The 27,763-nt window shown below is 47.0% G+C and overlaps 1 protein-coding gene across 1 annotated transcript; it reads left to right on the top strand.

Annotated features, from left to right (window-relative positions):
- The first annotated feature begins 2,463 nt into the window (after positions 1-2,463).
- On the top strand, positions 2,464-21,583 carry LOC129715159 (fibroblast growth factor 18-like). The gene is made up of 4 exons (XM_055665026.1): positions 2,464-2,479; positions 3,779-3,997; positions 14,658-14,764; positions 19,768-21,583. Exons 1-4 carry the CDS (start codon positions 2,464-2,466, stop codon positions 20,038-20,040), a joined length of 615 nt encoding a protein of 204 aa, XP_055521001.1. The 3' UTR covers positions 20,041-21,583.
- The last annotated feature ends 6,180 nt before the right edge of the window (positions 21,584-27,763 follow it).

Here is a 27,763-nt window from a genome sequence, read left to right as displayed (position 1 = left end):
TGGTCTCCTAATTTGAGGAAGGACATCCTTGTGATCGAGGCAGTGCAGCGTAGGTTCACGAGATTGATCCCTGGGATGGCGGGACTGTCATATGAGGAAAGATTGAAAAGACTAGGCTTGTATTCACTGGAGTTTAGAAGGATGAGGGGAATATCTTATAGAAACATATAAAATTATAAAAGGACTGGACAGGCTAGATGCGGGAAAAATGTTCCCAATGTTGGGCGAGTTCAGAACCAGGGGCCACAGTCTTAGAATAAAAGTGAGGTTATGTAGGACTGAGGTGAGATAAAACTTTTTCACCCAGAGAGTTGTGAATTTGTGGAATTCCCTGCCACAGAGGGCAGTGGAGGCCAAGTCACTGGATGGATTTAAGAGAGAGTTAGATAGAGCTCTAGGGGCTAGTGGAGTCAAGGGATATGGGGAGAAGGCAGGCACGGGTTATTGATAGGGGACGATCAGCCATGATCACAATGAATCTCAATCCTCAATCTTCTAAATTCTAGCGAGTACAAGCCGAGTCTATCCAGTCTTTCTTCATATGAAAGTCCTGACATCCCAGGAATCAGTCTGGTGAACCTTCTCTGTACTCCCTCTATGGCAAGAATGTCTTTCCTCTTTTGACTTGGCCTCCACAGCCTTCTGCGGCAATGAATTCCACAGACTCACCACCCTCTGAATGAATTCCTCTTCATTTCCTTTCCTAAGGTACTTCCCTTTATTCTAAGGCTGTGCCCTCTGGTCATAGAGTGTTATAGTGTGGAAACAGGCCCTTCAGCCCAACTTGCCCACACCAGCTAACATGTTCCAACTAGACTAGTCCAGCCTGCCTGCGTTTGGTCCATATCCCTCCAAACCTGTCCTTTCCATGTACCTAATTTGTTCCCGGTGTTGGGGAAGTCCAGAACACAGGGTCACAGTTTAAGGATAAGGGGGAAATCTTTTAGGACCGAGATGAGAAAAACATTTTTCACACAGAGAGTGGTGAATCTGTGGAATTCTCTCCCGCAGAAGGTAGTTGAGGCCAGTTCATTGGCTATTTTTAAGAGGGAGTTAGATGTGGCCCTTGTGGCTAAAGGGATCAGGGGGTATGGAGAGAAGGCAGGTACAGGATACTGAGTTGGATGATCAGCCATGATCATATTGAATGGCGGTGCTGGCTCGAAGGGCCGAATGGCCTACTCCTGCACCTATTGTCTATGTTTCTATGTTTCTAAGTCATTGGATATTTTTAATGCGGAGATTGACGGATTCCTGATCCGTGCGGGTGTCAGGGGTTATGGGGAGAAGGCAGGAGAATGGGGTTAGGAGGGAGAGATAGATCAGCCATGATTGAATGGCGGAGTAGACACGATGGGCCGAATGGCCTTAATCTGCTGCTATGACATGAATCCATTTTAAGAAATAGTAGTTCCTTAACTTTAGAGATACAACGCAAAACACGTCCTTGGGCCCAGCAATCACCCCGTACACTAGCACTATCTTGCACACTTTATAGTTCCTATTTACTGAAGAAAAATAAGTGTTCGGCACGGACTAGAAGGGCCGAGATGGCCTGTATTCCGTGCTGTAATTGTTATATGGTTATATGTTTTATAGTTACAATTAACCAACAAACCTGTACGTCTTTGGAGTGTTGGAGGAAACGGGAGCATCCGGATGAAAACCCACGCAGGTCACGGGGAGAGCGTGCAAACTCTGCACAGACAGCACCCGTCGGCAGGATGGAACCCGGGTCTCTGGCGCTGTGAGCGGCAACTCTACCGCTGCGCCAACGTGCCACCCCAGTGGGTGTTATCAGAATTCTATACAGACTGGGGCACGTTGGGCCAGATGTCTTTGTTGTGTTTTTGCATTGTGTCTATAATTCAGTGAATACCAGACGCAGCATATTAATCATAGTAGCGATAGCAGCGGCGACTCAGCCAAGATTAAAGGGAATGAGAATCGGGGCAACAAAATGTCCCATCGATCAGGAGCTGTAAGTACCGCCACAGATGGTGGGCAAGTAACAAGCCCAGTTACATTCCAACCAGCAAAATAATGAGTCGAGATTTTCATGGATAAGATGAGAATGGATTTGATTTAAAAAAAAAAAATTTCTTTAAAGCAATTACTGCACATAATAATCACGTTCAAAAATTCATTATTAACATTTGATAAATGTACAAATTCCACCGCACACTGGACACGTCCGAAATTGCCCATTTTTTAATCATCTGTCAGCGACTTTCAAGAGAGAGCTAGATAGGGCTCTTCAAGATAGCGGAGTCAGGGGATATGGGGAGAAGGCAGGAACGGGGTACTGATTGGGGATGATCAGCCATGATCACATTGAATGGCGGTGCTGGCTCGAAGGGCCGAATGGCCTACTCCTGCACCTATTGTCAATTGTCTATTGATTCGGGTTGGGCCCCTTCCTCAGACTGTACTGCGCTATGTTCTATGTTGCATGCCACCGAAATGCTATTCCAAAGACGTGAATTAGCTTGTTATAAGTGTTGGGCGGCACGGTGACGCAGCGATAGAGCTGCTGCCTCACAGTGCCAGAGACCATGGTTCGATCCTGACCACGGGTGCTGTCTCTACGGAGATCTTCTCCGAGATATTCGGTTTCCTCCCACACTCCAAAGACGTCCAGGTTTGTAGGCTAATTAGCTTGGTGCAAATGTAAAATTGTCCATATGTGTGTGGGGTAGTGTTAACGTGTGGAGATCGCTGGTCGGTGGGCCTTAAGGCCTGTTTCCGGGCTGAATCACTAAATTAAATTAAACTAAACTAAACTATACTATACTTGGATGAAGGGATTCAAAGTAACATTAGCAAATTTGCAGACGACACAAAGCTGGGCGGCAGTGTGAACTGTGAGGAGGATGCTATGAGAATGCAGGGTGACTTGGACAGGTTGGGGGAGTGGGCCGATGCATGGCAGATGAAGTTTAATGTGGATAAATGTGAGGTTATCCACTTTGGTAGCAAAAACAGGAAGGCAGATTACTATCTAAATGGTGTCAAGTTGGGAAAAGGGGAAGTACAATGGGATCTGGGGGTCCTTGTACATCAGTCTATGAAAGTAAGCATGCAGGCACAGCAGGCAGTGAAGAAAGCGAATGGCATGTTGGCCTTTATAACAAGAGGAATCGAATATAGGAGCAAAGAGGTCCTTCTGCAGTTGTACCTAGTGAGACCGCATCTGGAGTATTGTGTGCAGTTTTGGTCCCCTAATTTGAGGAAGGACATTCTTGCTATTGAGGGAGTGCAGCGTAGGTTTACAAGGTTAATTCCTGGGATGGCAGGACTGTCATATACTGAGAGAATGGAGCAGCTGGGCTTGTACACTCTGGAGTTTAGAAGGATGAGAGGAGACCTCATTGAAACATATAAGATTGTTAAGGGCTTGGACACGCTAGAGGCAGGAAACAAGTTCCCGATGTTGGGGAAGTCCAGAACGAGGGGCCACAGTTTAAGAATAAGGAGTAAACCATTTAGAAAGGAGACGAGGAAACACTTTTACTCACAGAGAGTGGTGAGTCTGTGGAATTCTCTGCCTCAGAGGGCGGTGGAGGCCGGTTCTCTGGATGCTTTCAAGAGAGAGCTAGATAGGGCTCTAGGGGATATGGGGAGAAGGCAGGAACGGGGTAATGATTGTGGATGATCAGCCATGATCACATTGAATGGCGGTGCTGGCTCGAAGGGCCGAATGGCCTCCTCCTGCACCTATTGTCTATTGTCTAAACTAAACTCTACTAAACTAAAGTAAACCTCCATGCTTGCCCAGATTGTGAATGTAACTGGTCGATGGTCTTTCTGAGTTTCCAGGACTCCAGGCAGACCACGGCCCACTTCAGGACGTACGTGGAAAACCACACCAGACACTCGGACGACTTGAGTCGTAAACAAATACGGATCTACCAGCTATACAGCCGGACCAGCGGCAAACACGTCCAGGTGCTGGGCAAGAAGATCAACGCCAACGGGGAGGACGGTGGCAAATACGGTAAACCACTTGCCCAGTGCAGCCATAAGGTCACAACGTCATAACTGATAGGAGCAGAATTAGGCCATTCGGCCCATCAAGTCTACTCCACCATTCAATCATGGCTGATCTATCTCTCCCTCCTAACCCAATTCTCCTGCCTTCTCCCCGTAACCCCTGACACCCGTACTAATCAAGCAGAAGCCCGAACAGTGTGGGTTAGCGGAGGCCTGTTACTTTAACGCAAAATGCTGGAGGAACTTAGCGGGACAGGCAGCATCTGTGGAGAGGAGGGTGGGGATGACTGTTCTTCAGCTGTGCTTCAGTGTAAACCAGCATCTGCAGTTGCCTCCTGCACAGCCATTCTTAGTTTAGTTAGTATGGTTTTAGTTGAGTTTAGTTTAGTTTAGTTTAATTTAGTTTAGTTTACTTTAGTTTAGTTTAGTTTAGTTTAGTTTGGTTTGGTTTAGTTTAGTTTAGTTTAATTTAGTTTAGATTAGTTTAGTTTAGTTTACTTTAGTTTAGTTTACTTTAGTTTAGTTAAGTTTAGTTTAGTTTAATTTAGTTTAGTTTAATTTAGTTTAGTTTAATTTAGTTTAGTTTAGTTTAATTTAGTTTAGTTTAATTTAGTTTAGTTTAGTTTAATTCAGTTTAATTTAGTTTAGTTTAGTTTAATTTAGTTTAGTTTAATTTAGTTTAGTTTAATTTAGTTTAGTTTAGTTTAGTTTAGTTTAATTTAGTTTAGTTTAGTTTAGTTTAATTTAGTTTAGTTTAATTTAGTTTAGTTTAGTTTAGTTTAGTTTAGTTTAGTTTAATTTAGTTTAGTTTAATTTAGTTTTGTTTAAGTTTAGTTTAGTTTAGTTTAGTGTAGTTTAGTTTAGTTTAGTTTAGTTTAGTTTAATTTAGTTTAGTTTAGTTTAATTTAGTTTAGTTTAGTTTAGTTTATTTAGTTTAGTTTAGTTTAGTTTAGTTTAGTTTAGTTTAGTTTAGTTTAGTTTAGTTTAGTTTAGTTTAATTTAGTTTAGTTTAGTTTAGTTTAGTTTAGTTTAATTTAGTTTAGTTTAATTTAGTTTTGTTTAGTTTAGTTTAATTGAGTTTATAGTCACGTGTAACGAGGTACAGTGAAAAGCTTTTGTTGCGTGCTATCCTGTCAGTACAAAGACAATCCATGACTACAATCGAGCCAGAATCAAACCCAGATCTCTGGCGCTGTTAGTCAACAACTCTACTGCTGCGCCACTGCACCGCCCTGCATTAACCTCTGACCTTTTGTTAATCTCTGACCATCTGCCTATCAACCACCCCCCCCCCCCCTCGGCTATGTCCACCTATTACCTGGCATGCTTTGTTCTGCATTTTCTCTCTAACAGCTTTCTTCCCACCCCCCCCCCCCCACCAACCCCACCTCAATCAGCTTGAAGTAGCGTCCCGACCCGAAATGTCACCTATCCATGTTCTCCAGAGATACTGCCTCACCTGCTGAGTTACTCCAGCACTTACAAAACTTACAAAACTCGTAAGGGGTTGGACAGGCTAGATGCAGGAAGATTGTTCCTGATGTTGGGGAAGTCCAGAACAAGGGGTCACAGTTTAAGGATAAGGGGGAAATCTTTTAGGACCGAGATGAGAAACACATTTTTCACACAGAGAGTGGTGAATCTCTGAAACTCTCTGCCACAGAAGGTAGTTGAGGCCACAGTTCATTGGCTATATTTAAGAGGGAGTTAGATGTGGCCCTTGTGGCTAAAGGGATCGGGGGTATGGAGAGAAGGCAGGTACGGGATACTGAGTTGGATGATCAGCCATGATCATATTGAATGGCGGTGCAGGCTCGAAGGGCCGAATGGCCTACTCCTGCACCTATTGTCTATGTTTCTATGTTTGTGTCATTTCTTTGCTAAATCAACATGCACTCAAGATAGACACAAAATGCTGGAGTGACTTAGTGGGTCTGACCGCACCTCTGGAGAACCTTTCCAGTCTCGACCCGAAACGTCACCCATCCCTTCTCCCCAGAAATGCTGCCTGTCCCGCTGAGTTACTCCAGCTTTCTGTGTCTATCTTCGGTTTAAACCAGCATCTGCAGTTCCTTCCTACACTCAACATGCACTCAGATAGGTCCCATGGTTGATAGGTTATCACAGCAGCCTGGAGGTGAAGCAGTGATCATGATCTAGCAACATAGAAACATAGAAAATACGTGCAGCAGGAGGCCATTCGGCCCTTCGAGCCAGCACCGCCATTCATTGTGGTCGTGGCTGATCTTCCCCTATCAATAACCCGTGCCTGCCTTCTCCCCATATCCCTTGACTCCACTAGCCCCTAGAGCTCTATCTAACTCTCTCTTAAATCCATCCAGTGACTTGGCCTCCACTGCCCTCTGTGGCAGGGAATTCCATAAATTCACAACTCTCTGGGTGAAAAAGTTTTTTCTCACCTCAGTCTTAAATGACCTCCCCCTTTATTCTAAGACTGTGGCCCCTGGTTCTGGACTCGCCCAACATTGGGAACATTTTTCCTGCATCTAGCTTGTCCAGTCCTTTTATAATTTTATATGTTTCTATAAGAATTCCCCTCATCCTTCTAAACTCCAGTGAATACAAGCCTAGTCTTTTCAATCTTTCCTCATATGACAGTCCCGCCATCTCTTTGAAAAGCTGCGATCTCTTTTAATTGGCATACCTTTAAAGGTGGCTTTAACGTTCATCCATAAACACGGTGTCCTTTCAAATCTCATAACCTTTGTAATTGTTTCTTATTCACACAAAGGGTGGTGGGTGTATGGAACGAGCTGCCAGAGGAGGTAGTTGAGGCAGGGACTATCCCAACGTTTAAGAAACAGTAAGACAGGTACATGGATAGGACAGGTTCGGAGGGATATGGACCAAACGCGGGCAGGTGGGACTGGTGTAGCTGGGACATGTGGGTGAGTTGGGCTGAAGGGCCTGTTTCTACGCTGAATCACTCTATGACTATGTGACCTCCGAACAACACCCCTTATTCTTTCCTGACCCCTTTCTTCTTTGGGTCCCACCTGGAAGTGTATTCTCCCCTTCCCCCTACTCTCTCTCCCTCCTCTTCCACCTATCTTCCGTCCTCTGGCTTCATAATTCGCAACTGTTCAGTCATAAACAATAGACAATAGGTGCAGGAGTAGGCCATTTGGCCCTTCGAGCCAGCACCGCCATTCAATGTGATCATGGCTGATCATCCCCAATCAGTACCCCCCGTTCCTGCCTTCTCCCCATATCTCCTGACTCCGCTATCTTTAAGAGCCCTATCTAGCTCTCTCTTGAAAGCATCCAGAGAACCGGCCTCCACCGCCCTCTGAGGCAGAGAATTCCACAGACTCAGATTCAGATTCAGATTCAGATTCAGATTCAATTTTAATTGTCATTGTCATTGTCAGTGTACAGTACAGAGACAAAGAAATGCATTAAAATGCAAATGAGAGATTCACCACTCTCTGTGCGAAAAAAAGTGTTTCCTCGTCTCCATTCTAAATGACTTACTCCTTTTTCTTAACGTTCTTAGTGATAGAGTTAGAGAGTGATACATCGTGGAAACAAGTCCTTCGGCCCAATTTGCAACCAACTTGCACACCGACCAACATGCCCCATCTACACCGGCCCCACCTGCCTGCGTTTGGCCCACATCCCTCCAAACCTGTCCCATCCTATCAACAACTCGATAGCGGTCCTGAGCTACCACCTACCTCATTGGAGATCCTCGGACTATCCTTGATCGGACTTTACTGGACTTTACCTCGACCTAAACGTTATTCCCTTTATCTGTACATTATCTGTAGCTCGATCGTAATCATGTATAATGTGGTTCCTCTGACTGGTTAGTACACAACAACCTCGGTACATTTAACATGAAGGGTCTCGAATCCGAGTCCTTTTCTCAAGAGATGCTGTCTGACCCTCTGAGTTACTCCAGCATTCTGTGTCTATCTTCAGTGTAAACCTGCATCTGCAGTTCCTTCTGATAAACTATCCTTGTACCTGTCCATGTGTTGATTAAATGCCTCAACTACCTCCTCCGGCAGCTCGTATTAATACTCCCACCACCCTTGGTGTAAAAAAAGCTACCCCTCAGATCCCTAGTACATCTTTCCCCACTCACCTTGATCCTATGTCCTCTGGTTCTCATAGGCATAGTAACATAGGCAATAGGTGCAGGAGTAGGCCATTCAGCCCTTCGAGCCTGCACCGCCATTCAATATGATCATGGCTGATCATCCAACTCAGTATCCCGTACCTGCCTTCTCTCCATACCCTCTGATCCCCTTAGTCACAAGGGCCACATCTACCTCCCTCTTAAATATAGCCAATGAACTGGCCTCGACTACCCTCTGTGGCAGAGAGTTCCAGAGATTCACCACTCTCTGTGTGAAAAAAGTTCTTCTCATCTCGGTTTTAAAGGATTTCCCCCTTATCCTTAAGCTGTGACCCCTTGTCCTGGACTTCCCCAACATCGGGAACAATCTTCCTGCATCTAGCCTGTCCAACCCCTTAAGAATTTTGTAAGTTTCTATAAGATCCCCTCTCAATCTCCTAAATTCTAGAGAGTATAAACCAAGTCTATCCAGTCTTTCTTCATAAGACAGTCCTGACATCCCAGGAATCAGTCTGGTGAACCTTCTCTGCTCTCCCTCTATGGCAATAATGTCCTTCCTCAGATTTGGAGACCAAAACTGTACGCAATACTCCAGATGTGGTCCCAATCACATTGAATGGCGGTGCTGGCTCGAAGGGCCGAATGGCCTACTCAGCCCTCTCATCCTTCTAAACTCCAACTGATGCTGGGTAACAGTCGTTAGTCCATCACTTTAGTTTATAGAGACTTTGTATTTTTTATTGTGCAAGCTCAGCACTTTAAAGTACCAAGTATGCACTTTCATCCCGACTGAGTGTAAGTCAGCCTGCCCCAATAATATTGCATCAGTGCTTATTGAATGACCCGACTGTATCTATCTGGGAGCCTAAGGGGAGAGTGAGGCGTGTATGCTGATTTCATTTACATGCACAGAGCTCTTTATATTTACACTGGGCCAATTAGTCTCCTTATGTAAGCACCTGTCCATGAATTAAATAGGAACCTGTCGGAAGAAACTGCAGGTGTTGCATTAAGCCGAATATAGACACGAAAAGCTGGAGTAACTCAGCGGGTCAGGTAGCATCTTTGGAGAGAAGGAATAGGTGACGTTTTGGGTCGAGACACTTTGTACTGTGGCACTTAAAGGTAGCTTACAACCCTTATTGAAGATAGACTCAAGATGCAAGATGCTCAGACTGGTCATAGAGTGAGAGAGTGATACAATGTGGATACAGGCCCTTCGGCCCAACTTGCCCACACTGGTCCCAGCTATACTAGCCCCATCAGCCAGCATTTGGTCCATATTCCCTTTGAGAATAGGGAAGATTCAAACAAGAGGACATGACTTCAGAATTAAGGGACAGAAGTTTAGGGGTAATATGAGGGGGAACTTCTTTACGCAGAGAGTGGTGGCGGTGTGGAATGAGCTCCCAGTGGAAGTGGTGGAGGCAGGTTCATTGGTATCATTTAAAAATAAATTGGATAGGCATATGGATGAGAAGAGAATGGAGGGTTATGGTACGAGTGCAGGCAGGTGGGACTAAGGGGAAAAAAATTTGTTCGGCACGGACTTGTAGGGCCGAGATGGCCTGTTTCCGTGCTGTAATTGTTATATGGTTATATGGTTATATCCCTCCAAACCTATCCTATCCATGTAACTGTTTCTTGAAATGTTGGGATAGTCCCAGGCTCAACCACCTCCTCTGGCAGCTCGTTACATGTCACTGAATCTGGAGGTGAGGGTGGTGAATCTGTGGAATTCTTTGTCACAGAAAGCTGGGGAGGCCAAGTCAATGGATATTTTTAAGGCAGAGATAGATAGTGCGGGTGTCAGGGGTTATGGAGAGAAGGCAGGAGAATGGGGTTAGGAGGGAGAGATAGATCAGCCATGATTGAATGGTGGAGTAGACTTGATGGGCCGAAATGGTCTGATTCTGCTGCTATCACTTATGAACTCATGAACTTGTCAACTAAACTCAACTAAGCAAAACCCCACACACGGACATCAGCCGAGGTCAGGATCGAACCAGGGCCTCTGGCACTGTGAGGCAGCAGCTTTACCAGCTAGGGCTAGTGCTAAACACTGACCATAACACCGCAGGCCAGGCAGCCCTTGGCTGTTTACAGCGGGAAAGAGGAACATACCACTGAAGCAGTTGCCGCGCTGTTTATCTAGTGAGTCTTTGGTACAGAAAGCAGAACTCAGACCAAGGTAGCCACAAGCACTGGCAGTGGAGGCCCTGCAATGTTCTCATCTGTACACGGCAGGCGAGAGGTCACATCAGAGGCAGAATCGAGCTTGGGCCTCCCAAGCTGAAGGCCGACACAAAACGCTGGAGTAACTCGAAGATAGACACAGAAAGCTGGAGTAACTCATAAGGTCAGAAGTGATAGTAGGATTAGGCCATTCGGCCCATCAGGTCTACTCCGCCATTCAATCATGGCTGATCTACCTCTCCCTCCTAACCCCATTCTCCTGCCTTCTCCCCATAACCTCTGACACCCGCACTAATCCAGAATCTATCTATCTCTGCCTTAGAAATATCCACTGACTTGGCCTCCGCAGCCGTCTGTGGCAAAGAATTCCACAGATTCACCACCCTCTGACTAAATAAAGTTCTCCTCATCTCCTTCCTAAAAGAACGCGCTTTAATTCTGAAGCTATGACCTTTGGTCCTAGACTCTCCCACTAGTGGAAACATAGAAACGTAGAAACATAGAAAATAGGAGCAGGAGTAGGCCATTCGGCCCTTTGAGCCTGCACCGCCATTTAATATGATCATGGCTGATCATCCAACTCAGTATCCTGTACCTGCCTTCTCTCCATACCCCCTGATCCCTTTATCCACAAGGGCCACATCTAACTCCCTCTTAAATATAGCCAATGAACTGTGGCCTCAACTACCTTCTGTGGCAGAGAATTCCAGAGATTCACCACTCTCTGTGTGAAAAAGGTTTTCCTCATCTCGGTCCTAAAAGATTTCCCCCTTATCTTTAAACTGTGACCCCTTGTTCTGGACTTCCCCAACATCGGGAACAATCTTCCTGCATCTAGCCTGTCCAACCCCTTAAGAATTTTGTAAGTTTCTATAAGATCCCCCCTCAATCTTCTAAATTATAGCGAGTACAAACCGAGTCTATCCAGTCTTTCTTCATATGAAAGTCCTGATATCCCAGGAATCAGTCTGGTGAACCTTCTCTGTACTCCCTCTATGGCAAGAATGTCTTCCCTCAGATTAGGCAGAGAATTCCAGAGACTCACTACTCTCTGAGTGAAAAATGATTTCCTCATCTCTGTCCTAAAATATTTCCCCTTTATCCTTAAACTGTTAACCCTTAAACATCTCTTAAACATCCTCTTCATATCGACTCTATCCAAGCCTTTCACTATTCTGTACGTTTCAATGAGGTCCCCCCTCATTCTTCTAAAATCCAGCGAGTACAGGCCCAGGGCCGACAAACGCTGATCATATGTTAACCATGTCTTTAGGGATGTGGAAGGAGACCTCAGCACGCCCAGGAAACTCGAGTGTATCTGGAGATGCTACCTGACCCACAGGGTTACTCCGGCACTTTGAGTCTACCTCCGGCGTAAACCAGCATCTGCAGTTCCTTCCTGCACATTTTGCCCAGCTCCACATATAACCATATAACCATATATACAATTACAGCACGGAAACAGGCCATCTCGACCCTTCTAGTCCGTGCCGAACACGTATTCTCTCCTAGTCCCATATACCTGCGTTCAGACCATAACCCTCCATTCCTTTCCCATCCATATAACTATCCAATTTACTTTTAAATGATAAAAACGAACCTGCCTCCACCACCTTCACTGGAAGCTCATTCCACACAGCTACCACTCTCTGAGTAAAGAAGTTCCCCCTCATGTTACCCCTAAACTTCAGTCCCTTAATTCTCAAGTCATGTTTTTCACACAGAGAGTGGTGAATCTCTGGAACTCTCTGCCACAGAGGGTAGTTGAGGCCACAGTTCATTGGCTATATTTAAGAGGGAGTTAGATGTGGCCCTTGTGGCTAAGGGGATCAGGGGGTATGGAGAGAAGGCAGGTACGGGATACTGAGTTGGATGATGAGCCATGATCATATTGAATGGCGGTGCAGGCTCGAAGGGCCGAATGGCCTACTCCTGCACCTAATTTCTATGTTTCTATGTTTCTATGTCCCCTTGTTTGAATCTTCCCTACTCTCAGTGGGGAAAAGCTTGTCCACGTCAACTCTGTCTATCCCACATGCCAAATCTCCTCAAGGTATGCCTACTTTGAAGAAGTTCGCCAGAGATGCTGCCTGGCCTGCTGAGCTACCCCAGCCACTTTGCTCTTGCCTTCCAAATTAAACATCGGGTGCCGGGAATGAGAGAAATTCCACAACTCCGCATGCTTGGGAGGTCAGAGTCACAGCATGAAGGATCTTGGAGCTGGCTGATGAAATGGGTTATAGAATCATAGAGTCTAGATTGTGGTGGAGGGGGAGGCGGGAGAGAGAGCTGGAAGAGAGGTGGGGAAAGGACAATAGACAATAGACCATTGGTGCAGGAAGGAGGAGGCCATTCGGCCCTTCGAGCCAGCAGCGCCATTCACTGTGATCATGGCTGATCATCCACAATCACTTCTCCGTTCCTGCCTGGTGTGAGTGATAGATAGGTGGATGCAGGTGAGAGGTGGGATTTTTGATGGGTCGATGCTTGGACAAGTTCTAGAGACGGAAAGACTAAGATTGTGACAGTAGAACTGAGAGGAATAGATCAGTTAGACGCACAGAGTCTCTTCCCCAGAGGCGAGGAATCGAGAATCGGCATAGCTTCAAGGTGAGAGGGGGGAATGATTTACTGGGAGCCTTAGAAACATAGAAACATAGAAATGAGGTGCAGGAGTAGGCCATTCGGCCCTTCGAGCCTGCACCGCCATTCAATATGATCATGGCTGATCATCCAACTCAGTATCCCGTACCTGCCTTCTCTCCATACCCCCTGATCCCCTTAGTCACAAGGGCCACATCTATCTCCCTCTTAAATATAGCCAATGAACTGGCCTCGACTACCCTCTGTGGCAGAGAGTTCCAGAGATTCACCACTCTCTGTGTGAAAAAAGCTCTTCTCATCTCGGTTTTAAAGGATTTCCCCCTTATCCTTAAGCTGTGACCCCTTGTCCTGGACTTCCCCAACATCGGGAACAATCTTCCTGCATCTAGCCTGTCCAACCCCTTAAGAATTTTGTAAGTTTCTATAAGATCCCCTCTCAATCTCCTAAATTCTAGAGAGTATAAACCAAGTCTATCCAGTCTTTCTTCATAAGACAGTCCTGACATCCCAGGAATCAGTCTGGTGAACCTTCTCTGCACTCCCTCTATGGCAATAATGTCCTTCCTCAGATTTGGAGACCAAAACTGTACGCAATGCTCCAGGTGTGGTCTCACCAAGACAATGTACAACTGCAGTAGAACCTCCCTGCTCCTATACTCAAATCCTTTTGCTATGAAAGCTAACATACCATTCGCTTTCTTCACTGCCTGCTGCACCTGCATGCCTACTTTCAATGATTGGTGTACCATGACACCCAGGTCTCGCTGCATCTCCCCTTTTCCTAGTCGGCCACCATTTAGATAATAGTCTGCTTTCCTGTCTTTGCCACCAAAATGGATAACCTCACATTTATCCACATTATACTGCATCTGCCAAACATTTGCCCACTCACCCAGCCTATCCAAGTCACCTTGCAGTCTCCTAGCATCCTCCTCACAGCTAACACTGCCCCCCAGCTTAGTGTCATCCTTAGCGGTAACCTTTTTCACGCAAAGGGTGGTGGGTGTATGGAACGAGCTGCTGGAGGAGGTCGTTGAGGCTGGGACTATCGCAACAATTAAGAAACAGTTAGACAGGTACATGGATAGGACAGGTTTGGAGGGATATGGGCCAAGCGCAGGGAGGTGGGACCAGTGTAGATGGGACATGTTGGTCGGTGTGGGCAAGTTGGGCCGAAGGGCCTGTTTCCACGCAGGTGGGACTAGTGTAGCTGGGAAAATTGGGCCGAAGAAATAGAAACAGAATGTGGTTGAGAGGGAAAGATAACTTGGTTCTAATAATTATGGTCTTATGATGTTTACTGGGCCTGTTTCTGCTCTGTATCACTAAAGTAGACGAATCTGAACTAAAACTAGTGGGCTGTCAGGGTGCAGCGGTAGAGTTGCTGCCTTACAGCATTTGCAGCGCCAGAGACCCGGGTTCCATCCCAAACTGTACGGGGTTTGTACGTTCTCCCCCCGTGACCAGCGTGGGTTTTCTCCGAGATCCTCCGTTTCCTCCCACGCTCCAAAGACGTACGGGTTTGTAGGTTAATTGGCTTTGGTGTCATTGTAAATTGTCCCCTGTGTGTGTGTGTGTAGGATAGGGTCAGCGCGCGGGGGATTTGCTGGTCTGTGCGGACACGGTGGGCCGAACGGCCTGTTTCCGCGCTGTATCGCTGAACTAAACTGAAACGAGTGTATCGGGTGATGGTCGGTCGAGTCTGTACTCATTGTTACAGGCACTTACTCCGTATTTCCTTCTTCTGCTCACGTTACAGCTCTTCTGGTGGTGGAGACCGACACCTTTGGTAGTCACGTGAGGATCAAGGGGAAAGAGACCGGCCACTATATCTGCATGAGCAAACGTGGGAAGATTCTCGGCAAGGTAACGGCTGTAGTCCAAGCACTGGGCCCACACAAGCTCTGTCTTGCCTTCCTTCTTCAGTATAGATTGGAGATACAGTATGGTGATAGGCCCTTCGGCCCATCCAGTCCGCGCCGACCAACGATCACCCACCCCCCCCCCCCCCACCCACCCCCCCTCCCGTGCATTAGTCTGGTCTCCAAATCTGAGGAAGGACATTATTGCCATAGAGGGAGTGCAGAGACGGTTCACCAGACTGATTCCTGGGATGTCAGGACTGTCTTATGAAGAAAGACTGGATAGACTCGGCTTGTACTCGCTAGAATTTAGGAGATTGAGGGGGGATCTTATAGAAATTTACAAAATTCTTAAGGGGTTGGACAGGCTAGATGCAGGAAGATTGCTCCCGATGTTGGGGAAGTCCAGGACAAGGGGTCACAGCTTAAGGATAAGGGGGAAATCCTTTAAAACGAAGATGAGAATAACTTTTTTTCACACAGAGAGTGGTGAATCTCTGGAACTCTCTGCCGCAGAGGGTAGTCGAGGCCACAGTTCATTGGCTATATTTAAGAGGGAGTTAGATGTGGCCCTTGTGGCTAAAGGGATCAGGGGGTATGGAGAGAAGGCAGGTACGGGATACTGAGTTGGATGATCAGCCATGATCATATTGAATGGCGGTGCAGGCTCGAAGGGCTTCTAAACTCCAGAGTGTACAAGCCCAGCTGCTCCATTCTCTCAGCGTATGACAGTCCCGCCATCCCGGGAATTAACCTTGTAAACCTACGCTGCACTCCCTCAATAGCAAGGACGTCCTTGCTCAAATTAGGGGACCAAAACTGCACACAATACTCCAGGTGTGGTCTCACTAGGGTCCTGTACAACTGACAACTCTGTTTAAACCTTCACCTGCAGTTCCTCCCTACACAAGGCAATGGAAAGGTTGATTTATCTCCCATTCAGATCAGTGCTGTTCTTCGTGAGAGCATGCAGTGGCCAGGCAGAGCTGGAAATTGTGGATGGCCTCAGGCATTTCCCTGGGGCCCAGTACAGTCATGCTAGGTGGAGATGTTCACCCAGCCTGCCAACCAACACAAACCTTGGCATCAAACCAAGCCCAGAACCAACAAAGGCCTTTTCCACCACCGCCCCACTGATAATTAGTACGGCCTACACAAGCCTGACTCACCTGGAGTATCCAGGGAAAACTGCTGTCGTATGTTTAGTTTAGTTTAGGAAAGAACTTCAGATGCTGGTTTCAAGAGAGAGTTAGATTTAGCTCTTAGGGCTAAAGGAATCAAGGGATATAGGGAGAAAGCAGGAACAGGGTACTGATTTTAGATAATCAGCCATGATCCAAGAAACATAGAAACATAGAAAATAGGTTCAGGAGTAGGCCATTCGGCCCTTCGAGCCTACACTGCCATTCAATATGATCATGGCTGATTATCCAACTCAGTATCCTGTACCTGCCTTTTCTCCATACCCCCCTGATCCCTTTAGCCACAAGGGCCACATCTAACTCCCTCTTAAATATAGCCAATGAACTGTGGCCTCAACTAACTTCTGTAGCAGAGAATTCCACAGATTCACCACCCTCTGTGTGAAAAATGTTTTTCTCATCTCGGTCCTAAAAGACTTCCCCCTTATCCTTAAACTGTGACCCCTTGTTCTGGACTTCCCCAACATCGGGAACAATCTTCCTGCATCTAGCCTGTCCAACCCCTTAAGAATTTTGTAAGTTTCTATATGATCCCCCCTCAAAAATTCTAGCGAGTACAAGCCAAGTCTATCCAGTCTTTCTTCATATGAAAGTTCTGACATCCCAGGAATCAGTCTGGTGAACCTTCTCTGTACTCCCTCTATGGCAATAATGTCCTTCCTCAGATCAGCTGGCTCAATAGGCCGAATGGCCTACTCCTGCACCTATTTTTCTATGTTTCTATGTTCTATGGTTGGATCGAAGCTAGACACAAAATGCTGGAGTAAATCAGCAAGACAGGCAGCATCTTTAGAGAGAAGGAATGGGTGACATTTAGGATCGAGACCCTTCTTCGAACTGAAGACTGAAGAAGTCTGAAGAAAGGAGTTGAACCGAAACGTCACCTCCAGAGATGCTGTACGCCCAGCTGAGTAACTCCAGCATTTTGCATGTCTAATTTAGTTTAGATATACAGCGAGGAAACAGGCCATTCGGCCCACTGAGTATGTGCCGACCATCGATCCCCGCACATTAATATTATCCGACACACACACACACCAGGACAATTTTATCTCGACTCAAAACGTCGCCCATTCCTTCTCTCTTGAGATGCTGCCTCACCCGCTGAGTTGCTCCGAGCATTTTGTGTCTACCTTCAATTTAAACCAGCATCTGCAGTTCTTTCTTACACGGGACAATTTTATACTCACACCAAGCCAATTAGCCTACAAACCTGTACGTCTTTGGAGTGTGGGAGGGAACCGAAGATCTGGGAGAAAACACACACAGGTCACGTGCAAACTCCGTACAGACAGCGCCCATAGTCGGGATCGAACCCGGGTCTCTGGCGCTGTGCTACCGTGACAGATTTGTAGTTAATGATGAGGGAGGTCCGAGGCACACAGTGTTGGCACGAGCCTGAGGGTATGGTGTGTGATGCCACTTGGCACAGCATAGCAAAAATAAAGAGAGCAAAAATAAAAATAAAGCCCGGTGTATAAATAGTTTAGGCAGCTTAGTGTAGTTTAGTTTACATCAGTTCAGTTTAGTTTATTGTCACGTGTATCTAGGTACAGTGAAAAGCTTTTGTTAACCATATAACCATATAACAATTACAGCACGGAAACAGGCCATCTCGGCCCTACAAGTCCGTGCCGAACAACTTTTTTTCCCTTAGTCCCACCTGCCTGCACTCATACCATAACCCTCCATTCCCTTCTCATCCATATGCCTATCCAATTTATTTTTAAAATTATACCAACGAACCTGCCTCCACCACTTCCACTGGAAGCTCATTCCACACCGCTACCACTCTCTGAGTAAAGAGGTTCCCCCTCATATTACCCCTAAACTTCTGTCCCTTAATTAACCATATAACCATATAACCATATAACAATTACAGCACGGAAACAGGCCATCTCGACCCTTCTAGTCCGTGCCGAACACATAATCTCCCCTAGTCCCATATACCTGCGCTCAGACCATAACCCTCCATTCCCTTCCCGTCCCATCATAATTCTGAAGTCATGTCCTCTTGTTTGAATCCTCCCTATTCTCAAAGGGAAAAGCTTGTCCACATCAACTCTGTCTATCCCTCTCATCATTTTAAAGACCTCTATCCAGTCCCCCCTTAACTTTCTGCGCTCCAGAGAATAAAGACCTAACTTATACAACCTATCTCTGTAACTTAGTTGTTGAAACCCAGGCAACATTCTAGTAAATCTCCTCTGTACTCTCTCTATTTTGTTGACATCCTTCCCATAATTGGGCGACTTCCCGCTGAGTATAATTGTTACGTGCTAACCAGTCAGCAGAAAGACAATATATGATTACATTATCGAGCCGTTTACAGTGTCCAGATACAGGATAAAGGGAATAATGTTTCGTGCGCCATGGACCAGGTTAGAATCTACAGTGGAAACAAGGAATTGCAGATGCTGGTTTATCAAGGGATGTCACAAAGTGCTGGAGTAACTAAAGACAATAGACAATATGTGCAGGAGTAGGCCATTCGGCCCTTCGAGCCAGCACCGCCATTCAATGTAATCACGGCTGATCATCCCCAATCAGTACCCCGTTCCTGCCTTCTCCCCATACCCCCTGACTCCGCTATCTTTGAGAGCCCTATCTAGCTCTCTCTTGAAAGCATCCAGAGAACCTGCCTCCACCGCCCACTGAGGCAGAGAATTCCACAGACGAGTCCACAAAGAGTGGTCCACAGACCACAGATAGTGTTAGTGTGCGGGGATCACCAGTCGGTGCAGACTTGGTGGGCCGAGGGACCTGTTTCCACGCTGTGCCTCTAAACTGAACTAAAAATGGCCAGGAACAGCCTTAAAAGGGACTTTCCTTAGCACCTTCCATTGAGAATGTTCCCGTGAGCAGTTGGAGGTTGTTCCAGCGTTTAAACATGGTAACGGGGCAGTGAACATACTCTCACAAACGGATAACGATCAGACTGAATGATAATGATCGGATAATATGATTAGTGTTAGTGTGCAGGGATCGCTGGTCGGCGTGGACTCGCTGGGCGAAAGGGCCTGATTCCACACTGTATCTCTAAACTAAAACTATACTTATATACAATATACAGAGCCAAGTCAAGTCAAGTCAATTTTATTTCTATAGCACATTTAAAACCAACTCTCGTTGAGCAAAGTGCTTTACATTGGTGCAGGTACTAGCATGTTACATACAGTGGTACATAGATCTAACAATACAAACGGTGTGAGGTTATCCATTTTGGTGGCAAAAACAGGAAAGCAGACTATTATCTAAATGGTGGCCGATTAGGAAAAGGGGAGATGCAGCGAGACCTGGGTGTCATGGTACACCAGTCATTGAAAGTAGGCACGCAGGTGCAGCAGGCAGTGTAGAAGGCGAATGGTATGTTAGCTTTCACAGCAAAAGGATTGAGTATAGGAGCAGGGATGTTCTACTGCAGTTGTACAGGGTCTTGGTGAGACCACACCTGGAGTATTGCGTACAGTTTTGGTCTCCAATTCTGAGGGAGGACATTATTGCCATAGAGGGAGTGCAGAGAAGGTTCACCAGACTGATTCCTGGGATGTCAGGACTGTCTTATGAAGAAAGACTGGATAGACTTGGTTTATACTCTCTAGAATTTAGGAGATTGAGGGGGGATCTTACAGAAACTTACAAAATTCTTAAGGGGTTGGACAGGCTAGATGCAGGAAGATTGTTCCCGATGTTGGGGAAGTCCAGGACAAGGGGTCCGTATATATGGCCCACTCCTGCACCTATTGTGTGTTGTCTCTGTGTGTGTGTGTGGGCTCCTCTGACCGCCTCGTCTCTCTTCACGCAGCTGAACGGGAAGAACCGCGAGTGCGTGTTCGTGGAGGAGGTGCTGGAGAACAACTACACGGCCCTGATGTCGGCCAAGTACAAGGGCTGGTACCTGGGTTTCACCAGGAAGGGGCGCCCCAGGAAGGGCTCCAAGACGGAGCAGAACCAGAGGGAGGTGCACTTCATGAAGAGGCTGCCCAAGGACAAGGAAGACCACCACAAGCCTTTCAAGTTCACCACAGTGACGAAAAGAACTCGCAGGACCCGTCACCAGAGGCGAGGCAGGGGCTGAGGGACCCTCTGCCGACCAGCCACCACTGACTGTCTTGGGATAAATATTTGCGTTTGTTTTTTTTTTTTAAACCAAAACCTAAAGATGCTTTATTTTTATACTCGTGGAAGGGACTGTTCTCAGCTGACCTCTATTTAAAGGGTAACTGGGCGTGTTTGTGTGTGCGTGTGTGGGTGTGTGAGCGTGTGCGTGTGTGTTTCAGTCTGCGTCCAGGTTATTTATAAGACGGACTATTTTGCCACAGGGTCAATAGACAATAGACAATAGACAATGGGTGTAGAAGGAGGCCATTCGGCCCTTCGAGCCAGCACCGCCTTTCAATGTGATCATGGCCGATCGTCCACAATTTTGCATTTACTCCCAACACATCAACAGCAATTTAGACAATAGACAATAGGTGCAGGAGTAGGCCATTCGGCCCTTCGAGCCAGCACCGCCATTCAATGTGATTAAACGGGTCCTTTTCACAATGGCAGGCAGTAACTAGTGGGGTACCGCAAGGCTCAGTGCTGGGACCCCAGCTATTTACAATATATATTAATGATCTGGATGAGGGAATTGAAGGCAACATCTCCAAGTTTGCGGATGACACTAAGCTGGGGGGAAGTGTTAGCTGTGAGGAGGATGCTAGGAGACTGCAAGGTGACTTGCATAGGCTGGGTGAGTGGGCAAATGTTTGGCAGATGCAGTATAATGTGGATAAATGTGAGGTTATCCACTTTGGTGACAAAAACTGGAAAGCAGACTATTATCTAAATGGTGGCAGATTAGGAAAAGGGGAGATGCAACGAGACCTGGGTGTCATGGTACACCAATCATTGAAAGTAGGCATGCAGGTGCAGCAGGCAGTGAAGAAAGTGAATGGTATGTTAGCTGTCATAGCAAAGGGATTTGAGTATAGGAGCAGGGAGGTTCTACTGCAGTTGTACAGGGTCTTGGTGCGACCACACCTGGAGTATTGCGTACAGTTTTGGTCTCCAAATCTGAGTAAGGACATTATTGCCATAGAGGGAGTGCAGAGAAGGTTCACCAGACTGATTCCTGGGATGTCAGGACTTTCATATGAAGAAAGACTGGATAGACTCGGCTTATACTCGCTAGAATTTAGGAGATTGAGGGGGGATCTTATAGAAACTTATAAAATTCTTAAGGGGTTGGACAGGCTAGATGCAGGAAGATTGTTCGCGATGTTGGGGAAGTCCAGGACAAGGGGTCACAGCTTAAGGATAAGGGGGAAATCCTTTAAAACCGAGATGAGAAAAACATTTTTCACACAGAGAGTGATGAATCTCTGGAACTCTCTGCCACAGAAGGTAGTTGAGGCCAGTTCATTGGCTATATTTAAGAGGGAGTTAGATGTGGCCCTTGTGGCTAAAGGGATCAGAGGGTATGGAGAGAAGGCAGGTACGGGATACTGAGTTGGATGATCAGCCATGATCATATTGAATGGCGGTGCAGGCTCGAAGGGCCGAATGGCCTACTCCTGCACCTAATTTCTATGTTTCTATAGGTGTGGGTTTTTGTTTCGACAGGCAGATGATGGAACAAAGCCCAGAGATAAGAACAGGAGCTGTGAGACAGGTTTGAAGAGTTGTGGATTGTGAAGCCAGAGGGAGGACAATAGCGGGGGGGGGGGGGGGGGGGGGGGGGTGGGGGGGGGGGGGTGGAGGATGACAAGGAGGAATAGGGGGGGGGGGGGGAGTTAGTTAGAGGTTACCTCAAAATGGAGAATTCAAGGTTCATACCATTGGGTTGTCAGCTACCCAAGTGGAATATGGGTTCCACGGAAGAAGTGAAAACAGGCTTCTGCCCAATTCTCTCGGACATAACTTGGGGCTAGAGAGGATACTAAGCCTTCTTGAGTTTTAGTTTAGTTTACTTTCACGTGTACAGTGAAAAGCTTATGGGTTTAAGAAGGAACTGCAGATGCTGGAAAATCGAAGGTAGAAAAAAATGCTGGAGAAACTGAGCGGGTGCAGCAGCATCTATGGAGCGAAGGAAATAGGCAACGTTTCGGGCCGAAACCCTTCTTCAGCTTATGTTGCGGGCTATCCAGTCATTCGGAAAGAAAATACCTCATTACAATCGAGCCGTCCACAGTGTACAGATAAACAATGAAAGGGAATAGCGTGTTGAATGATGAATAGTGCAAGATAACAGCCTTTAGGTGGTGGCGCAGTGGGACAGCGCCAGGGACCCGGGACCTGGTCTGCACGGACTTGATGGTTCTGAAGGGCCTGTTTCCACGCCGCAAGTCTAAACCTAAAAAAAAAAATGAAAACGAAATCTCTGCAAGATGGCTCATCTGTGTGGTCCTAGCCCAACCTCTCCCTATAGCTCAGGCCTTCGAGTCCTGGCAACATCCTCGTAAATCCTCTCTGCACCCTTTCCGGCCTGACACCATCTTCCCGATAAGGTGGCGCCCAAAACGGAATACAACACTCCCAAGTGCGGCCTCAACTTTCCTCTCCCTATATCTATTCCGGCTTGTCCTTGTGCCCCTCTCTTAGAATTCCCGGGCAACTTTAAGAGCGCGTAACAATGTTACTTCACTTATTTATGAACAACTAACGATGAACAGATACCGGTATACCAGAACCAAACACAGTCAGTCAATGAGAAAAAAAAATGTACAAATCCAGAATCTACAAATCTACCCTAGGGGTAAATTTACCCCAGGTTGGGAACCCTTGATTTACGGGATGTGGCAAGGATAGAATTCTAGATTTGACATCCAGAATTGACCCGAAAAGATGGTGTCCTGCTCTCTGACCTTTGAACCTTCACCCTGGGTTTTGCCAATGGCAAATAATGACACTGGCGTTTGCCAATGGTTGAAATGTTCTGGCATCTTCTGCGACTTTGTTCTGCTTGATAATGTGTGCACTTAATTCAGGAAAACCCATTGTACAGAATCTGTAAAAAAAAATGTGTATAATTATTATTGTAGCTGTTATCTCGTTTGGATTATTTTTATTTACCTTCTTTATTACGAATGACGAGTTAAGGCCGGACTAAGGCACCGGCCGGGAGCATTGGGGAGGCACGGTGGCGCAGAGGTAGAGTCGCTGCCTCACAGCGCCAGGGACCCAGGTTCGATCCTGACCACGGGCACGGAGTTTGCGCGTTCTCCCCGTGAACTGCGTGGGTTTTTGTCCGGGCGCTCCGGTTTCCTCCCACACTCCAAAGACGTGCAGGTTTGTCGGTTCATTGGCTTCGACGAAATTGCAAATTATCCCCAGTGTGTGTGGGATGGCGTTAAAGTACGGGGCGATCGCTGGCCGGCGCGGACTCGGTGGGCCGAAAGGCCTGTTTCCGCACAGTATCTCTAAGGTCTAGAGTAACGAGTACCGCGTGCCTTCCCAATTTCTTTGAAAAGCCTTTATTTACCTCAGAGATTTCTCATTGCGTTCGAGACTTTCAAGCTTTCCTGCTTATGGAAGAACTGTGGAGTTTGGGAGGACAGTTCGGGCAATGGACGAGGGCTTCCCTACAAATTCACATGTTTCTGACCTACTTGTCCTGGATGTGTTGGCAATGGCTCGATGGAATCGCCGCCTGTGATCGGTGTTAAAGAAGACAAACGCAATGCTAGCATTTATTTCAAGAGGGCTAGAATCCAAAAAAACAGGGATGCTGAGGCTCTAGGCCGCATTTGGGGCATTGTGGACAATTTTGGGCCCCGTATCTGAGGAAGGATGTGCTGGGCCCTGGAGAGGGTCCAGAGGAGGTTGACAAGAATGATCCCAGGAATGAGTGAGTTAGCATATGATGAGCGTTAGACGGCACTGGGCCTGTACTCGCTGGAGTTTAGAAGAATAAGAGGGGGACCTCATTGAAACAGACAAAATAGTGAAGGCTTGGAAAGAGTGGATGTGGAGAGGATGTTTCCACTAGTGGGAGAGTCTAGGACTAGAGAACATAGCTTCAGAATTAAACTACGCTCCTTTAGGATGATAAGGAGGAATTTCTTTAGTCGGAGGGTGGTGAATCTGTGGAATTCTGCCTTTCAGCGCCTAGAGACCCGGGACCTGGTCTGCACGGACTTGGTGGGGCGAAGGGCCTGTTTACACACTGTAAGTCTAAAACTGACAAACAAAAACCAAATCTCTACAAGGAGGAATTTCTTCAGTCAGAGGGTGGTGAATCTGTGGAATTCTTTGCCACAGAAGGCTGTGGAGGCCAAGTCAGTGGATATTTTTAAGGCGGAGATGGACAGATTCTTGATTAGTACGGGTGTCAGGGGTTATGGGGAGAAGGCAGGAGAATGGGGTTAGGAGGGAGAGATAGATCAGCCATGATTGGATGGAGGAGTAGACTTGATGGGCCGAATGGCCTAATTCTGCTCCTATCACACAAGGCTGGGAACGGATTTCCATTGGGGAAAGATGTGGCCAAGACTACCCAAACATGAAAGGCATTGATGAGCCGCTGTGAGGGCAGGTTCCACCGTAGACAGCTGAGAAGTCGGTTCAACGATATTTTATTGTCTCGTGTACGGTGAAATTCACTTTTGCGTACAGCTCAGTACAAGTATTACTGCACCTAAGCACATCTCAGATACAGTGCACGCGCAGTTCAGTTCAGTTTAGTTTATTGTCACGTGTACCGAGGTACAGTGAAAAGCTTTTGTTGCGTGCTAACCAGTCAGCGGAAAGACAATACATGATTACAATCGAGCCGTTTACAGTGTACAGATACAGGATAAGGGAATAACGTTCAGTGCAAGATAAAGCCAGCAAAGTCCGATCAAGGGTAGTCCGAGGGTCACCAATGAGGTAGATAGTAGTTCAGCACTGCTCTCTGGTTGTGGTAGGATGGTTCAGTTGCCTGATAACAGCTGGGAAGAAACGGTTTCTGATTCTGGAGGTGAGCGTTTTCACACTTTACCTTTTGCCTGATGGAAGAGGGAGTGAATAGCAGTGTACAGCTGTAGTACACTGAGAGAGTATACAGAGTCGCCACTTTCAAGTCCCAGTTGTTGTAAGTGCAGGGATCTTGACCTGACCATGTAGGCCCGTTGTCATGGCGACATTGCAGGTCGGGCCTGGCCAAGCGTAGCCGTGGTGCCCTCCGCCGCTGTAGGCCGCGTGCGGTCCACATGCTCGGCCTCTTGGGAGGGGCCCCCGGTCCAGGCGAGGCTCAGGCTGCCAGCGGCCCACTCCCCCGTCGAGGCTGTCCTCTCCCTCCTGCAGCCCGTCTGCTCACCCCCCGCCCCGGCTCCGACTGCTTCCTCTCAGGGCCACGGGTGTGAGCAGGGGCCTGGATCACCGGGTTTCCTCTCCAAGGGCGTTGCTTGAAGAACTACCTGTACTTTGTGAGCAGTTTTGTGCACCATTTCTGGGGAAGGATGTGCTGGCTCTGGAGATTTACATGAATGATCCCAGGAATGAATGGGTTATCTTTGACGGCACTGGGCCTGTACTCGCTGGAGTTTAGAAAAATGAAGGGGGATCTCATAGAAACCTACCGAATAGCGAAAGGCTCGGATAGTGTGGATGTGGAGAGGATGTTTCCACTAGTTGGGAGAGTCTAGGACCAGAGGTCACAGCCTCAGAATTAAAGGACGTTCTTTTAAGAAAGAGATGAGGAGGAATGTGTGTGTGGGATAGCGTTCGTGTCGCGGGGGCTGGTCGGCGCGGACTTGGTGGGCCGGAGGAGCCTGTTTCCGCGCTGTGTCTCGAAACTAAACTAAACTAAAACCATTTCTGTTTGGGAGTCGGTTCCGTGGCAAGCGGCTGAGTTGAAGGCGACTACAGCAGAGATGGAAGGGGTTTGAACAGTTGGTTTGGAACTGGACTTTTGTCTGGCAGCTTGCCGGCATCGAAGGCCGAGATTGACGTCAAGTTTCGCCTCTCTCTCCTCATTCATCACTCTTCAACCCTGACTCGGAAAACGGTTTCCAGCAACAGCTTGATTCCTTTTATATACAGTGTAAAGTGTATGAAAATAATGTTTTAGGACTATTATAAAGATCGCTATTTATTGCATCTGTATGTAAAATACAATGTGGAGATGAGTGTGTGCCCTCATGATTAAAGAATGAGGATTATACAGAAAAGGGGGATTTGTTGTTTATCTTTCATAGAAACATAGAAACATAGAAATTAGGTGCAGGAGTAGGCCATTCGGCCCTTCGAGCCTGCACCGCCATTCAATATGATCATGGCTGATCATCCAACTCAGTATCCCGTACCTGCCTTCTCTCCATACCCCCTGATCCCCTTAGCCACAAGGGCCACATCTAACTCCCTCTTAAATATAGCCAATGAACTGTGGCCTCAACTACCCTCTGCGGCAGAGAGTTCCAGAGATTCATTAGGGAACATTTAAGAGACATTTAGACAGGTACATAGATCAGACAGGTTTAGAGGGGTATGGACCAAACACGGGCAGGTGGGACTACCTTTAGTGTAGATGGGGCATGTTCAGTTTAGTTTAGAGATAGAGAACAGAATCAGGCCCTTCGACCCACCGAGTCCGTGCCGACCAGCGATCCCCCATGTACTAGTTCTATCCAACACACAAGGGACTATTTACAGAAGGCAATTAACCTACAAACCTGCACGCCTTTGGGGTGTGGGCGGAAACCTGGAACACCCAGAGAAAACCCACGTGGTCACAGGGAGACCTGTGACCATGTACAAAAACTCAGTACGTCGGGATCGAACCCGGGCCTCTGGCACGGTGAGGCAGCAACTCTACCGCTGCGCCACCGTGCCGCCCTGTTTGGTGTGGGTAAGTTAGGCCGAAGGGCTTGTTTCCACACTGCATAACTCCATTAACACTCAGGCTACAACACATTGGCGGCACAGCGCCAGGGACCCGGGTTCGATCCTGACAAGGTTCATTCCCGGGATGTCGGGACTGTCATATAGCTGAGAGAATGGAGCAGCTGGGCTTGTACACTCTAGAGTTTAAAAGGATGAGAGGAGATCTCTTTGAAACATGTAAGATTGTTAAGGGCTTAGACACGCTAGAGGCAGGAAACATGTTCCCGGTGTTGGGGGGAGTCCAGAACCAGGGGCCTCAGTTTAAGAATATTTAGAACGGAGACGAGGAAACACTTTTTCACACAGAGAGTGGTGAGTCTGTGGAATTCTCTGCCTCAGAGGGCGGTGGAGGCAAGTTCTCTGGATGCTTTCAAGAGAGAGCTAGATAGGGCTCTTAAAAATAGCGGAGTCAGAGGTTATGGGGAGAAGGCAGGAACGGGGTACTGATTGTGGATGATCAGCCATGATCACATTGAAAGGCGGTGCTGGCTCGAAGGGCCAAATGGCCTCCTCCAGCACCTATTGTCTATTGTCTATTGTCTATTGTCTATTGTCTATGGTCTATTGTCTATTACAGGTGTTGTCTATATGGAGTTTGTACGTTCTCCCCAGGACCTGCGTGGGCTTTCTCCGGGTGCTCTGATTACCTCCCACACATCCCAAAGACTGTTTAGTTTAGTTTATTTGCATGTCTACAGAGAAAAGCTTTTGTTGCACACCATCCAGTCAGCGGAAAGACAATACATGTTCAAGAAGAAACTGCAGATGCTGGAAAATCGAAGGTGGACAAAAGTGCTTATCCTTAAGCTGTGACCCCTTGTCCTGGACTTCCCCAACTTTGGGAACAATCTTCCTGCATCTAGCTTGTCCAACCCCTTAAGAATTTTGTTTAAGAAGGAACTGCAGATGCTGGAAAATCGAAGGCATACAAAAACGCTGGAGAAACTCAG

The sequence above is a fragment of the Leucoraja erinacea genome, unplaced genomic scaffold (assembly GCF_028641065.1).
Source record: "Leucoraja erinacea ecotype New England unplaced genomic scaffold, Leri_hhj_1 Leri_103S, whole genome shotgun sequence".
Lineage (NCBI taxonomy): Eukaryota > Metazoa > Chordata > Chondrichthyes > Rajiformes > Rajidae > Leucoraja > Leucoraja erinaceus.
This window is presented reverse-complemented; position numbering and strand designations above follow the sequence as displayed.